We start from the raw sequence: 17226 nt of genomic DNA, 5'->3' as shown, positions 1-17226 counted from the left end.
GGATACCAGTGGAGAAGGAGTGATTGCAATTGTTAGACAAGGCAATGATGAGCACAAGTGACAGCAAATGACTGATAAGTGAGGGGGATGGGGTCGAGAAGACAGGTAGTAGAATAAGATTGCAGGGACTTCATCTGTAATGTCAAATGAAAAGAATCTGCCAGAGAATGGTGGAACAAAATTGAGGTGGTCGTTATTTGGGGGAAGAGGCACAATTTTATATCAGATATTGCTAATCTGCTCCTTCAAATAGGAAGCAAGATCTTGAGCAGTGATGAAGGCTGAAGGAGTTGGTGTGTGAGGCTTAAGAGATTTTAGTCTGTTAAAAAACAGTTTGGGTTTAAAAGCCTGAACACAGATAACAGATTAGAATAACATATGTTTAACAATGTGCAGAACATCTCAGTAGGAGTGATAAATAACCGTAACATCAATTACGTTTCCGGGAAAGTCTTTCAAGCCAGTGCATTTGCTTTGTGGGCCAAGGCTGAGGTTATGTATCAAGCAAAGAAGAAACAGTAGGATTTCTATTAGCCGACAATATTATTATACGCTCTACCCAACACATGTATGTAGCTCAAACTGCACTTTACATGTACATTTTGCATACACATAGTGGAAGCAGCCATTTTGTGGGATCCAGTGAAGCCACAGAGGCATGAATAAGGCAGCCAGGTCCATAGGTCTTCTCCTGTGTCCCAATACTGGGTGATAATGTAGCCACATGGGCTCTGTTACAATTATCAAACACATAATCACCAAGTGCAGTACTGTTCTGCACATGTTGGGCCCGATTTTAATCGGATGTAGCCGCGTCAGCATCTTATGCTAATTCCGCAGCAGATTTTCCTAATAATGAGTCGCCCATTTGCAGTGTCTTGCTGCTGTGTAAATCCCCTGGGTCTCACCATCATAACTTGCACTAGCCCTATGGCAGGTGCAATTTCTTCGTCTGAACATAGCCTCATGTGTGAGCAGCTGTGCGTCTTTAGCCGCTGTCAGTGACACACCCGCGTCTGCCTAGCCGTCCCCCTGTTACCGCCCAGAAACGCCCACCAAAATCCACACTACCTGCTTCCAAAATCGCTCTGGTTCTCGGCGCGACTCAGACGCATGTGCAGCACTGAAAACATTGCCCAACTGTGTGGATATGGGCATAGCGTGCAACTCTGAGATCAGGCCCTTTCTGAGGAGCAGAATGCCGGGGTGTGTAGGAAAGGTCTATCAGTCTATTTCAGGCACAGTACTCCAGATTATGGAAAGGAAAACGCTCACAATGAATATCCCAAGCATTCTGTATATACTGAAAGCTGGTCATTATACAATGTCTTGTTATATCAGCAGGTAAGCACCGTTTCAAAACACAAAGATAACCATGTTCTCCAGGATGTGTAAACATTGCAAAAAGGATATGGTAAAAATAGAAAAGAAAACAATGTACAAAAACAATACAGCTAAACAAAGCTAGAGTCAGTAAGGCAACATATATGTATTTGCAAAGCTTTAATATCGTTTTGTGAGGTTCTGAGTGTAATGGATGAGTACTGTACTTTATTTACCAATGATTACAAGCAGCTAGTGCCCCTTAGTCAAGAAATGTATCTGCTGCAGGCAATCGTTGCTTTTTAGCCACTTCAAGACCACAGGGCTTTCATTTTTTCTGCTAAAATATGAAGAATTCACAGTTGCATGATTCTCCCCAAATTTCGATTTCCTGAATTACATTCAACCTAAAATCTAGTTCTTGTATTAGGATAGTAAACTTTATACAAGGTTTAACATAGCTATAGGGACCAAGATTTAGGGCCTGATTCAGAGGTGCTCGCTAATGCTGCCGCAACTGCGACTTTTTATGCAGTGTGACTTTGTCTTTATACTAATGTCGCAGCTGATGGGATTCGTACAACGAGACACCCACCCGCTGAGGCTCCTGCATCCTCCGAGTTGCGTAAAAGGGCAGCACCATCAGTTGCACAACGGTCGCACCATAGAACATTGCACCAGCACTATGGAGGCGCATAATGTCCTCTTGGCCACTGAAATTAGTGCAACTGTGTAAAAAGTCCACAACACGCCCGCGTCTGACTAGCCACCGACTAGTATGTTACCACGCAAGAACATCCACTGAAATCGCATCTCTCTGCATTTGAATTTGTTCTGTGACTTGTGGTGGCTACCAATGGGACGCAGGCGCTGTGCAGCTCGGATGCCTACGCAGACTAAAAATCGCCAATGCATCCACCCCTGAATCAGGCCCTTAATGTGCTTTTGTAAATATAAAAATTAAATCCCTGTTCCATTATCATATATCCTCAATGTATACTAATATATTATTTATATATATATATATATATATATATATATACACTAGGGATGTGCAGGCTCGGATAGGTTCGAGTTTGCACGTGGAGTTCGGATTTTTCCCTCCAAAAAAACGGAACTCAGAACGAGGCAAAACGTCATCTTACATGGACGAACATCATCATTCCTGGTCTTTTGTCCACAGGGTTGACTTTGGGGATGTCCCAAAGCAGTTCAACTAAGGGCGGGGACGCTCCTGAGCAGAAAGGAGAATCCTGCGCCCGAAGGATGCATCCTGAGAGGCAAAGGGGTCAAACGCATAAAACCTCAAAAATGTCTGAATTGAAGACCAAGTGGCTGCCTTGCACAGCTGAACAGCGGAGGCACCACGTCTAGCAGCCCAAGAAGGGCCTACAGACCGAGTGGAATGAGCCTTAACCGAGGCTGGAACAAGCAAACGTTCCTGTATATAAGCCTCCCTAATAACAGAACAAAGCCAACGGGCTAAAGTTTGTTTGTTGGCAGGCCAACCCCTCTTATGGAAACCAAAGAGGATGAACAACGAATCGGACTTCCTAACAGAGGCCGTCCGTTCAACATAAATTCTGAGAGCCCGGACCACGTCCAGCGAAGCCTTGCCAGCCGTAAGACCCGGAGCCTGAAAAGCTGGCACCACAAGTTCCTGATCTATGTGGAACTTAGCAACCACTTTAGGCAAAAACTCAGGAAGGGGGGGATACAGGAAAGTGCCCCCAACTCGGATACCCTCCTGGCCGAAGTAAGAGCCAGGAGAAACACAGTCTTAAGTGTTAACCACTTGAGGTCAACCGACTCAAGAGGCTCAAAAGGAGGTCCCTGCAGGACCCGAAGAACCACCGCCAAGTCCCACGGAGCCACTGGAGGCACAAAGGGAGGCTGGATCCTCAGAACACCTTGGAACAAAGTGTGAACGTCAGGCAGTGTGGTAATCCTTCGTTGGAACCACACTGACAGGGCCGATACATAAACTCTTAGGGAAGCAAGCCGTAAGCCCAGGTCAAGACCTGACTGCAGAAATGCCAAAATCCTAGAAAACTCTGAACACCCGAGGGTCATAGCTTCTAGACTCGCGCCACTGAAAGTAAGTGTGCCACACTCTGTGGTAAATCCGTGCAGAGGCAGGTTTACGTGCCCTAAGCATGGTGACAGCGCTTGAAAAGCCCCGGGACCTTAAGACGGCTGTCTCAAGAGCCACGCCGTCAAAGACAGTCGACCCAGATCCGGGTAAAGGCAGGGACCCTGAGACAGCAGATCTCAACGTTGAGGCAGAAGGTACGGAGCGTCTACAGACAGGCCCCTGAGATCGGAGTACCAAGGACGTCTGGGCCAAGCTGGAGCCACCAGCAGAAACGCGCCTCCGTCCTGTTAGATCTTTCTGAGTACCCGAGGGAGCAGGGAGACTGGAGGAAACAGATACGCTAGGTGAAATGACCATTTCACTGACAACGCATCCACTAGGCTTGCGCCTGCGTCCCTTGTCCTTGAGCCATATATGGGCAACTTGTAATTGTGACGAGAGGCCATCAGGTCCAATTCCGGCAGTCCCAACCTGTCCACGAGAAGTTGAAACACCTCTGGGTGAAGCGACCATTCCCCGGGATGCACATCGTGACGGCTGAGGAAGTCTGCCTCCCAATTGAGGACTCCCGGGACGAAGACTGCCGATATTGCTGGAAGGTGGCACTCCGCCCAAGTCAGGATTTGGGACACTTCCAACATCGCAGCTCGACTGTGAGTTCCTCCCTGGTGATTTATGTATGCCACCGTGGTGGCGTTGTCTGATTGCACCTGAACTGCTCTTCCGAGAAGAACGGTGCCTGACGCCAGAAGAGCACGGTACACTGCCCGTAGCTCTAGAATGTTTATGGGAAGGACGGCCTCTTTCGCCGACCAACGGCCCTGAAGAGACAACGAGCCGGTCACTGCCCCTCAACCCCGGAGATTGGCATCTGTCGTGAGCAGAACCCAGTCCGGAATCCAAAAGGGGCGACCCTGGCTGAGATGAGCTGACTGCAGCCACCACGCCAAGGACCGGCGCACTTCCGGGGACAATACCAGTATCTGGGATCGTATCCGGCGGGACAACCCGCTCCATTCCACAAGAATCTGCCCCTGCAGGGGTCTGGAATGGAACTGGGCGAACTCCACCATGTCGAATGCCGACACCATGGACCCCAGGACTCATTGCCGAATGTATTGACACCCTGCCACTGCTTAGGCAACCGTGTATCCTCAGTTGTAGAGAGGATACCTTTTCCAGAGTCAAGAAAATCCTTTGTTGACTGGAGTCCAGAAGTGCTCCCAGATGGACCATCCGTTGAGATGGGATCAGAGACGACTTCTTCCAATTTATCAACCACCCATGTGCTTGAAGACAAGCAATTGTCAGGTGGAGATGATGAAGAAGCACCTCCGGGGAGCTCGCCAGCAGCAGCAGCAGATCGTCCAGGTACGGCAGCAACCGTATACCCTGACCCCGAAGGTGGGCAGCCATGACTGCCATCACCTTGGTGAAAACCCTCGGAGCCGTGGAAAGAACGAAAGGCAACGCCCGAAATTGGTAGTGTTGGTTTAGGATAGCAAACCTCAGGTACCGCTGATGTGCCGGTGCCACGGGCACATGGAGATAGGCGTCCTGGATATCGAGGGAGACCATGAAGTCCCCCGGTTCCATCGCCAGGATGATGGACCGCAATGTTTCCATCCTGAACTTGGGAACTCTGGAGGTACTTGTTCAGAGGCCTCAAACTCAGAATAGGGCGATGAGACCCATTGGGTCTCTGCACCAGAAACAGAGATGCGAAGCTTTGGACTCGTCCAGCGAAGGACTCGTGCAAAAAAATTGGTGGGGCGGCCTGCACCGAAACGACAGGGCATACCCTTGAGAGACTACTTCTCGAACCCAAGCATCCGTGGTGGTACTGAACCAACACTGGGCGAATCTGAGAAGTCGGCCTCCCACTCTGGGGTCCCCCAGGGAGAGGCCCGTCCCGTCAGGCAGCAGGTTTATCCTCCTGTTTGGAAGAGGGGCGCCAAGCATTCCATATGCTTCTTGGGTTTGGATGAGGCTTTGGTCGCTGAATGTCTCGGGAAGGACTGGCCCTTGGCCTTACCCTGAACCCGAAAGGACCGAACTGCAGTGCTCCTCACCCTAGCCGGCGCAGAAGCCGAAGGGAGGAAAGCCGACTTGGACTTAGCCAAGGTATCCACTATTTTGTCCAAATCTGGACCAAATAGCAAATCTCCATTAAAGGGGAGAGCCTCCAGACCCTTTTTAGAGTCTGCATCAGCCCTCCAGGACCGCAGCCACAAGGATCTCCGAGCAGACACAGCCGCAGCCGAAACTCTAGAGGTTAACATGCTTGCGTCCAATGACGCTTCCTCAATATAGGAATCGGCATCCCTCATTTGTGCCACTAATGCTCTCTAAACATCCGGAACACCGTCCGTAAGAAAATCCTCCAAGGCTTTGGCCCAGTTCTCAATGGCTTTAGCCACGCAGGAACTGGCCATGGACGGGCGCGCCACCGCTCCGGAGAGCGACTTCAAACAAATCTCCACTTTCCTGTCCGTTGGATCCTTTAAAGAGGAAATAGACGGCAATGGTAGCGTAGCGGTTTTAACCAAGCAAGCGACATGTGAATCCACCGCTGGTGGAGTCTCCCATTTCCTGCAATGATCCTCAGGAAAGGAATAATGAGAAGCCAACCCTTTCTGCGGTTGGAATCTCTTTGCTGGGTAATTGCCAGGCCGCCGCCATATGATCCGCCAACTGATCGGACAGAGGGAACACATTAGAAGTAACCTTTGCTTTCTTGAAGTCAGGAAACTTCGACTTAGGGACCGGTGCCTCCTCTTCTATATTGAGAATAGCCCGCACCGCCCTAACTAATGCTGGAACATTAATGGAGGACCTAGGCTCAACCTCCGGTCCCACAGCATCCAAATCAGAATCCTCATGGACCTCTCCATCATCTGAAGAGGGATCCGATTCTGATACCTGCGCAGTGAGTAAACTCACAACAGGCCGCTTAGTCGCCTTCTGTGGCACATCACCCTGCAAAAATGACTGAAAAGTCGAGGATGAAGGCGCCAAACTCTGTACCGAGTTGGAGAGAACATCCACCCAAGGCGGAGGAGCCGACTGAGGGAAGCCCTGAAAAGGCACTACAGACTGTTGTGATACAGGGGGAGGCTGGACATACACAGGCAGCCCCGAATACTGTCTCACAGTCTGGGCCCCGGAGGGAGACCGCAATACCTGCGGAATATCCGGGGAATGGGAGATAGAGTGCTGGGACAATGCCCCAGAAGGGGTCACTGTAGGGATCGACATCTGCAATAGATGTCAGCACTTGTGAAAACATCGCCCAAGGGGGGTCTTGCTGCATAGGGGGTATAGAGGGGCCTGGTGCCAGCTGGCACTGCCCGCAAAGACCATCCTGAGATAAATCCTCCCATTAACACCAGCAGAACAGCGTCTGCAGGAAAGCAACACAGGAGCCCCGGAGTGCTCAGTCTCCTCATCAGACATGATACAGTAATTATACAATAAATACTTATCAGCAGAGGACATACGGTGTTAACACCCTCGCACTCACCAGCATGCAGCACAAACAGGCCCAAAAATATGGTACTGTGTAGCACACAACAGTATGTGACTGACCTCACAAATACATGATTTATAAAAGTGAGGTTAATAGAAAAACGCCCCTCCCCCACACACCTTCGGGCTGTAGGAGAAGCAAAGGGATAGATATAAGCTGACAGCAAGTAGAAAATGAGTACAGACAGCAGCACTAGCAAAGTCACATACAATGCAGGAAGATTGTACTTACTGCACCAATCGCTGCCCTCAACCACCCAGATTCAGTGTCTGGGGGGAGTTATAGCGCTGTGTACACTGTCCTTTAGGTAGGGGAGCGGTACACAGGGGGACCTGACCATGCACCTGCCTGGGAGCCTGCGTTAGCCGGAGAGCTCTGAGGAGGAGTGGCCAGCAGAGGAGCAGCTCAGCGACGCCAGTACACGTGAGAAAAGGCGCGCTGAGCTGAGGGGAGGAGCCGCTAAACCAGGGAAGGCTGCCTCCCCTGGCTAGTATTTAACCCCAGGGATGCCGGTTCCCCTCCGGAACTTATACCCTGGTGGTCCAGCGGAGCATGCCTGCATGAGGGGGAGCCCGCCGCCGCTACTAGCGCCGCCGGTCTGTCCCCAGAGACCGGCGGCAACTGACTGCATTTACCCCCGCGAGCGGCGCTAAGAGCGCTGCTCGCGGCTTACCTGTTTCCCGTAGAGTCCGGCAGCAGTCGGAGGGAGGTCCCGGAGCCATGCTAGGAATAACTCCGGGGTCCCGCTGCGATCCCCAGAGCAGTACTGGCGTCGCAGCGCCAGCGGGGTGTTGAAGCGGCAGCATGGACGTCCAGAAGGACAGTCCTATGCTGCTGCATTAAGTGTAAAACAAGAGAAAAAAAAAAAACTTTTCTTCTGTAAAAATAAAGCTTAGGGGCTGCTCCTGCAGCCCCACTGCACAGTGCAACTGACTTCGGCCGGCACCAAACTGAAACTGAGGTGCCTGTGGCTCGGGGGCGGGGTATAGAGGAGGACCCAAGTGCATCCTGGGAGCTAAAGCTTTAACTGTATGGTGCCCATGGATCCAGATCCAAGCTATACCCCAAGGTCAACCCTGTGGACCCCCTATGGACCCTGAAGTAGAAATTATTTTTTTTTAATTAGATTTTATTTTTCTGTTCTGCGGGGAGACCCAATAATAAGGGGATGCTCAAACAGATCTCTACGTCCATGCTAATACTATTAGATCCAGTGTTATTTGGATCTAATAATAGCTTGTGTGTAAACTTTAGATCTCCCCTACATGGCTGTAGGAGGCCCCCGACCACACATGGAATTCCTGGGGTTACCAACATAAGGTACTTGAAATTCCCACATCCCTGCTTAGCACAGTCACATTAAGCACACTCACTTCCTGCCTTCACTTTGAATGCAGTGTTTATATCCATTGGACCATTTGTCCATCACTGACAGCTCGGGTAGAATAATGGCAGCAGTAAATATATACTTGGTTTACAGACTTAAAGCCTACAGCCTCACATAAATATCCTGTAGCCGGTCAGGATTAGACAAATTTAAAATAAAACTAAATTCCTGAATGCAAAAACTTTGGACTATAGTAAATATGACAAGGCATATCCAATCAGCTTTAAACCTTGGTGTTTTTTTGACCCCAGGGTTCTGTCTTCCCATTAACTTCCTATAGAGTAAGAACAGTGAATCAAAAGGCCCCAATATGCATGGACGCCTTATTACTGATATATTCAGGGGTACTTACCCCTAATGAAACCTGTGATAAGGAGGTATGAATAATGGTCTCCCAGGCGGTACCCAGGTGGGAAAATGATGGAGAACCACTTGTATAGACAAAACGTACAAAGAAAACTGAACAGAAATATATGCATAATCTGAAATGACTTTAGTTGTGTGTTGGCTAACACCTGCCTTTACATATAAAACCATCCCTTGAATACTACATTTACTAAGCAGTCCATGAGATGTATAACTGCACCTTATGCTGTGTTTCCCTCTGCTGCAGCTCTGTGTCCTTCTGAGAGATCTCTGCATCCTTGTGCTGGATCAGCTCCTTCAGCTGTATCACCAACCGCTCATAATGAGCCAATGTTTCCATCTGGTCATCCGACATTGCCTCCCTGGTCCTAGATTCTGGCAAGGGGTCCTTTTCCTATACATAAAAGGGGGAAGGGAGAAAGAAAACAAATTGTGAAAGATTTTAGTAAACACATAATAATATACAGTACACTCACTCAGAGCTTATTCTGATAAGGCAAAACAAAGTCTCTTTTCTCCTTTCTTTCTCCTAGGGATCTCTCATATTTGGGGTGTTATAGCCATACATTTGGAAATGAAATAACATTTACTATTCTCTGTATTTTCTTTTTAAAAATCTGTTTTATGTGATCAACCCGAATCTCCCTTACAAGAGGTTTGAACTTGCAAGTATACAATAAAAATCTTTTCATTGCCCTTTGAAAAGAGTACTTTATTGCTGAAATAAATAAAATCTATAATGGTGTGATAGCTTAAATAAATAAAAGTAAAAGATTATAATTGCACTCACAATTAGGAGTAGCATGACACACTGTGCCTGATTCAGAGTTGCCACGCAGCCGCTGCATTGGCTGCGTCTTTAGCCGCAGCCACGTCTTTTGTTAATGCTGCGAGAGGTTTTCATAATACTGAGATGCCAACTTGCAGCGTCTTGTGACTGTGCATTTCCACCTTGGTGCACCAGACCTTCGGCATGTGATGGCCTCCAGTGTGAGCGGCTGTGCGGACATCCCCCGACCTCCCAGGAATGCCCACTGAATTCCACAGACACTACATCCAAATTTGTTCTGCCTCCCCGTGCAATAACAATCGGGACGCATGTGGAGAAAAAAAACAGTGGCCTTTTGCATGAATATCGGCATAGTGTACGACTCTGAATCAGGCCCATTGTTTTATTAGCTCTGAATATGGGATGTAATCAGTTATGATGTCGACATTGTTAAAATGTTGGCACTGAACAAGTCAGAATGTTTAGAGTGTCGCCATGTCCATAATGTCGACATGTGAAATGCCAACATTCTGCATGGACCAGCGGTGGAGGGTTAGGTAATTCAGCCAAAAATTTGATAAAACCTTTGAATTACTAAAAAAAAGGCACATTATTGCACCCTATCGAAAGATGCTGAACAACCCATTAAAATAGTATCTGAAGTAACAGCTGCCATTTTATTATATATATATATTATATATACATACACACACACACATATATACATACATACACGCACACTCACACATAGTCACTGGGCACTGAAACGTTGACATAAGCCACTGTCTTTGCATTGAACGCTAGGAGTGCCGCACCACTTGGACTGTATACACACACACACGCACATATATAAATTCTCTCTTAACATATACACACGCACACCTCCATCAGTCATAACCTTGGGTCCTCCTGGCATTCATGTGGATGTTACATACCACCTACATAAACATTGTTGCAGACCAAGTATACCCCTTCATGGCAACGGTATTCCCTGGTGGCAGTGGCCTCTTTCAGCAAGATAATGCTCCCTGTCACACTGCAATAATTGTTCATGAATGGTTTGAGGAACATGACAAAGAGTTCATGGTGTAGATTTGGCCTCAAATTCCCCAAATCTCAAACCGATCGAGCATCTTTGGGATGTGCTGGAAAAACAAGTCAGCGTCATGGAGGCCCCAACTTGCAACTTACAGGACTTAAAAGACCTGCTGCAAACGTATCGGTGTCCTTACACATCTTTGCTGCAGTCACGCTAAAAAGCCCCTCTCAACACGCCAGGTCCCGTGAGACTCTGCTAGCGCCAGGCGACTTTTTGTGTCTTTTTTTGTCAAAAATTCTTCTAAGTCGCAATGCGATACAAATAGGACACTCCAGCAAACTGTGCAACACTTGTATATCTGAGTGCGACTGAGTCTCTGAATATGTATACGAAGTGCTATCATGTAGCAGCCACAGCTTTTTTCATTCCAAGTTCCACTGTGGTTCATGTACAGGTGCACACAGATATACAAGTGTCGCATATCAAATTAATCAGTCTGCTGGTGCATCCTAGTCACATTGCGACTTAGGCCCGTATTCAATTAGTTTCGCGTACACGATAAAGTTTTGCATGCAGAGCTTTTCTCCTACATCACGAATTTTAGCCGCGAAAACTTATCACGCGCGTACCCGCGATTCGCCCTATTCAATTCCAAAAGACGCGAAAACGGAGACATGCGAAGTCAGAACAGGTGAAAAGTGGTTTCAGGATCGGGTAAATCAGCCTGAACCCCCCAAAGAGATGCAGAAACATTGGGGATCAATGTAGTAGTGCCCGATTAGCCCTCGGTGTTCGACCCAGAAAATTTTTCCAGCTGGGTGGTATCAAGATGTAGCCGGGTGGGGGCCTTTGCAATAATAAAATGTTTTAAACCATGCCCTTATAATGATTTAAACTTGAAATAACATTTTTATATATTAATTCTCCTCTTATTAGAGGCCCACTTGTCTGATTATAAAAAGCTGCAAAGTCTGTAGGATCTGTTCCTTTTTATACAGCTCCCAGATACTGTCCTCACTTGCAGGCTCCCAAAGTGCCGGGTGTGCACCTGCAAAAAATAGCCTGGGGAGAACACTGCCCTCCCTTACCATTCCAGCCCGACAGGTCCCTTTATGCATTGCCCCGTGTAGTTTTTCCCTTTATGCATTGCCTCCTGTAGTTTTGTTTTGCCCCTATGCAGTGCCCCCAGACTGGCCCCTTATGCAGTGCCCTCAGACTGGCCCCTTATGCAGTGCCCCCAGACTGGCCCCTTATGCAGTGCCCCCAGACTGGCCCCTTATGCAGTGCCCTCAGACTGGCCTCTTATGCAGTGCCCCCAGACTGGCCCCTTATGCAGTGCCCCCAGACGGGTCCCAGCCCAGAACTTACCTTAATATGCTGCTCGGCACTCCCACTCCCGCTGCCTTGCTCTGACTGGATCTAACTAAATCCAGCAGGCCCGCAGGACAGGCTCCTCATGTCACGGGTGATGTGATAACATCACCCGCACAGTGAATCACTGGGAACGCTTGCCTCTGAAGCGATCGGAGGCTTCTTTAGCCTCTGGTTGCTTCAGAGGCAAGTGTTCCGCAGCAGGAGGCGGAGGGTGACCGGGAATCCGGCGAGGGGAAGTGCCGGGAGGTAGGCTGTTTCTGCCGGGCGATGCGCCCGCAAAAACAGCCTGGGGAGAACACTGAGCCCTAATACAACTGTTTGGGGTACTTAAGTTCGCACAATTGCCACTAATTAGCGTATTTGCACAAGTGGTGAAGAATAGCATAAAGCAGTATTTTTAGGAGAAAACAAGTAGTCCTGGCAAATTTGGGGTACTTGAAAATGGGTGCTAGCATATTTAAAAGTCGCTAAAGTGAAGTTTTAAAGATCGGAAAAAAAAACCACACCTTAAGCAAGCACCTGCAATCAAAATAGCACCTCACCCATACTTGCAGACCCCCCAAAAGTCTATTTTGCTACTTTTTATGTTTGTATCCCCACTTTGTACTTTTTCGCCCCCAATTTCAAAGTACTTTTTTTGGGGTGTTCACCTTTTTTTTTTGTGGGAATTTTTTGACACAGTTGTCCTTTGGGGGCTGTCTCAAGGATTCTGAGTGGTTTCCCCACCTTTGCACCCCCCAAAAAAAAAAAATGCACTTCTTTTCTCCTGCTATTCAGAGGCGAATCTTTTTTGCCTATTACATTGCATTGACTTTATGCGTACGCGAAAAGCGGATGGAATTGAATACAGACATAAGTTTTTGCCTGGTGAAAAGTCGCAATCGGTGATACTTTTTTGCAGATCTCGGGTTTTCGGTTCTAATTGAATACGGGCCTTAGACGTTGTTTTCATATGCAGTTGAAACAATTTGATTTTTGACACTTTACTCACGGACTCCCTTGTGCTTTCAGATCCTTCTCCATCACCAGAAAGCTCATGAAGGACTGTATTAGCGAGATCAGAAAAACGGCTGAACATTCCGAGCTAAATCCGGCCTGAAAGACAATAAATGCACTTCCTATCGGTTTTTAAGGTTTTTATTTTTTAGAATTGATACCAGTACTCTATGCCGCCCCCACCCCTTAAACCTGGGATGTCATGATGTCAAGCCTAGGGGGCGGAGCCTCCAACTCCGGTAAGTAGAGCACACGGCTCAGAGCGTTGGCCAGCTTCACAAGCCGCAGGGTGCCATTCCAGGCATACTGCAAGCAGCAGGCAAGTGTCTTGGGGCAGCGACAGTGCCGCACACATGGCTCTGCACCGTTGCACACCCCTAGTTACAGCCCTGATTGATACAGTAATTAAACAGCAGCTTCTAACAGGTCTGGATTTGTTGATGGCTGTGTGGCCTTTCCCAAATCTAGACCTGTTAGAAGCTGCTGCTTGGGCAAAGGGCAACAGAATTGAAGGAGCACAAGGTTCACCATTATACCATGTTTTTTTATATATATATATATATAAAAAAAAAAAATAATGCAATAGTTATTTTGAATTTCTAGAAAGTAGAGCTGAATGGCATGTCTCATCTGTACAGAAGGATTATGAAGCTCAAAAACCGTAGGAATAGCATCCATCATAGATAAACCCAGGCCTGTCTGATATGACATTGCATACATGTTCCATAATCAATGGCTGAGAAAACACAGAAAGACACAATTCCTGAAGTAATGAAGATAACATTGGAGGTAATTGCCAAGTTCTGTGTTATTGGAGGTAACAGGGATGGCAAAGCTTTGCTACCAGGTAATGGGTTAATAGAGGTTACAGTGCCATATCTACCACAGCAAGGACAGAGTCATGTCCTGGGTTATAAGTGTAATAGGGGTGGCTGTGTCATGATCTGGGGTAGAACAGTTAAGAGCAGTGGTGGTACCAATATCTGGAAAGAGGAGGTAGTAGAAGTAGCAGTAACATATAATGGAGTAGAGCAAGTAATGGGTGATGCAAGAGCCATGTTCTGGAGTAGCTGAGTTTATAGGTGCAAACTGCCATGTACTGGGAAAGTAGAGGTAACAGAGCTAGCATTGCCAGCCGTATTAATGTATCGTGGAGGCAATCGGCAGCACTGCAATGTTCTGAGGTAGTGTTGATAACATGGTGGCAGTGCCATGTTCTGTGGCAGTGAAGCAAACAAAGGTGACAAATTATTATTTATTATTATTATTTATTTATAGGGCGCCACAAATGTTCCACAGCGCCTTACAAAGTACATACACAAATAGGTTGACCAGTGACTTACAGTATAATACAACACAGGACGAGGACAAGAATAATATAAATTGCTACATTAGCAACCATAACACCCAGATAAGCAACAAAGCAACCAAGTGTTAAGTGACCTACTAGGGAGTAAGAAGTAGATAAAAATAAACTAAGGAGAAGCACAAGAGGGTATATTCATATAGCATCAGCATACTTTGCGGTGCGATTAGGAACATACATACACAGTAAAGCTGGCAATACATCTAAAGATTATCATTCCAACTTGTCAACCAGTTGGCTCGTTGGAACGAAAAATTGGTAATGTATGTGAACAAATGCCAATTGGCCATTTATAGGCACAAAGCACATATTGGTCCAGCCAGATTACAATGGGACAGAGTGCTTAGAGGGACTATATAATTCTGCAACACAGCACTCTTTGTTTAGGGTCAATAGTTTTATTTTTTCAGTATAGAAAGAGAATAAATGTTTTTATTAAACAATGCAATGAGGATAATGGATGGAGGGATTGCTGTGGCAGGTCGATGTTAAAACAGAGGGAAAATGAGGCAAGTGCTATTTCCAGGTTAGGCTAGTATATGCAACAAGACTGCCAGTGCCATGTTCAGGTACAGCAGAGGTAACAGGAGTGGTAATGCTATGTTCTTGGTAAGAGGGCTATGGAGGCAACAATGGCAACACCACAATATACTGGGTAACAGGGTGGCAGTATCATGAAGTTTTGGGGTGGGGGGGGGGTTTGAGGTAACAGTATGGTGGTGACATTTTCAGGTTAGTAGAAGTAACAATAGTGGGCACTGCCACAGGTTGGGGTATTTGAATAAGTGAAGTGGCAATGCCCTGATGTTTTGGGGTAGTAGAGGTAACAGGAGTGGCAGTGCCATGGGGGCACAGAGGTAATCTGGATTGGCAAAATACGTGCAGTAATATCTAATAAAAGCAGCAGATACACAGGAGATATAGGGGCAGATGTATGAAGCTCTGAAAAGTGGTAAACGACCAACCACTAAGCTCCTACCTGTCATGTTAGAGGCTGTGTTTGAAAAATGACAGTTGGGAGCTGATTGGTTGGTCGTTTATCACTCTCCACTTTATCACTTCCCAGAGCTTCATACATCTGCCCCATAATGTCAGGGCCGTGCCGTGTATGGTTACAGGCTCCTGACTGCATGTCTCCTTGGTGAAAATGCATCACACCACCTCAGTGCTCAACATTAATGATAATACGTAAGATTTGGTATCTGTCCTGTGTGACAGCCACCTTCCCATCATTACCTTCTCCCGGACTACCGTTTTCCTTATATTACTGCTGCTCGGTCTCGGCTTCCCGTGCCCCTTGTTTACTGCTCCGCCTCCGGCCACATCAGCAACACTAGCAGCAGCACGGCACTTCCGGACTAACACAGGACTCTGTCTCCTTGCAGTTTCCACCAATCAGCGCCAAGGTCCGCATCCCGGTGCGCCTAGCGTGTGACAGCAAGCAGCCAATCGGAGCGGAAGAATAAAAGGTACACCCTATTGTCACATGAGCCGCCAATCAGAAGAGACGAACGCCGCTTGCAGTGACATTCCAACAGCACAGTAGGTCTAAGAGAACCAATCACGTGTAAGAAGGCGTATTAAAGGGTCAAAAACATTAGAGGGCGTGTTTTATATCTACTCAATGACATCCCAGATTAGGAGACGTGCAGTTTTCCCATAGCAAGAGATAGGAGGACCGTCCTACTGTGATTGTACACGGAACCTCTGGGATGGACAACACATGATGGAACACTCTGACACAGGGATGGGACGCTGCATGTGCTGCTTGTCCTTGCAGGGACGTGGGATATCATGTGTGCACATATCATAGCCATGGGGCAGGCAGAGGAGACGATAACTGAGTCCTCATAGGGGGTCATTCAGACCCACTCGCGAGCGGCAGTACGCTTGCAAGTGGGTCGATGTTCCCCACTGCGCATGCGCACGACGGAGGGAACTCCGTCGTGCGCATGCGCGAGACCCGGCGAGCGAAGGACTTTCCTTCGCTCGGAGTGTCTCATCAAAGGGGACGTGCGGTCCATGGTGACTGACAACACGCCCCCTTTGGTGGGTGTGCCGGGGGCGTGCCTGCCAGACGAAGGCGTTCCCAAGGGAACGCCTACCGTCTGAAGCTGGCCCCACTGACATCACTAGTGATGTCAGTGGGAGTGATTTTGGCTCTGATAGAGCCAAAATCACTCCTGGCCTTGCGGTTGGGAAACCCAACCGCAGGCTTTCACTCGCAGTTCCGATGGTCAAGACCATCGCGACCATCTTTTTGCATGCTCGTATATGCTGTGGGTGGTGACCCACAGCTATACGAGCGTCCAGGAGGACGCTCCATTTTAATGGAGGTGGGCCCTGATTCAGAGCGAGCGTTCTGGTCAGAGCGTCCGGCTCTGAATCAGGGCCATAGAGTTGCATGCAACTGTGCTGGTAAAATGCAAGCTGTAAGAATGGTGATTGTGGGCCTGTTTCTGAGATGTACGCTAACGCCACTGCTGCTGTGAATTTGTACGCAGCGGTTGTGGGAAAATATGCAAATGTCCCAGTTGCAGGGAGTTGTATTGAGACACCAACCAGCGACATCACAAATCATTCTTGCCGACCGTTTGGCTGCGTCCTCTTGGAGGAGGAAGTCAGGACAGCACTATAGAGGACGGGGCTCAGCGGAGGTGGGCATGGGCAGCAGGGCTAGATGGGTGTGAGGACGTGATGACGCAATTGTGTCATCATATCTCCGTCCCTGCTATGCATTGCTGAGATTACTGGCATGGCGAAAAGGTGGGCACAGTTACAATGTTGTGATTCAACGAGAATTGCGTCATCAGGTGCCTGTGCAGCCCACTTTACTGGGGAAGTGGGAAGCCACGGCTCAGCCACAGGAGACTTGTCCATCTTTTCTGGGTAGCTGGGAGTGCCACCTGATTTTCGGGAGTTCTGAATAACCCTATGGCTACGCAAAATGGCTACCGGAACTGAGACTCCGAAGCCATGTAC

General features: G+C 47.9%; 1 protein-coding gene across 1 annotated transcript in view; it reads right to left on the bottom strand.

Annotated features, from left to right (window-relative positions):
• Positions 1 to 15564, bottom strand: part of GOLGB1 (golgin B1) — a 49656-nt gene extending 34092 nt beyond the window's left edge. Inside the window, exons 1-3 of the mRNA XM_088447035.1 lie at positions 15481 to 15564; positions 12874 to 12977; positions 8921 to 9088 (exon numbers count right to left, since the gene is read on the bottom strand). Coding sequence (XP_088303161.1) covers positions 8921 to 9088; positions 12874 to 12960 — 255 coding nt within the window. The 5' untranslated portion in view covers positions 12961 to 12977; positions 15481 to 15564. The remainder of the gene's footprint in view (positions 1 to 8920; positions 9089 to 12873; positions 12978 to 15480) is intronic.
• Between the last annotated feature and the right edge of the window lie 1662 nt (positions 15565 to 17226).

This window comes from Taudactylus pleione, unplaced genomic scaffold (genome assembly GCF_031769625.1).
Source record: "Taudactylus pleione unplaced genomic scaffold, aTauple2 ptg000019l, whole genome shotgun sequence".
Lineage (NCBI taxonomy): Eukaryota > Metazoa > Chordata > Amphibia > Anura > Myobatrachidae > Taudactylus > Taudactylus pleione.
The sequence above is the reverse complement of the archived record's forward strand: the minus strand, read 5'-3'. Positions and strand labels throughout refer to the sequence as shown.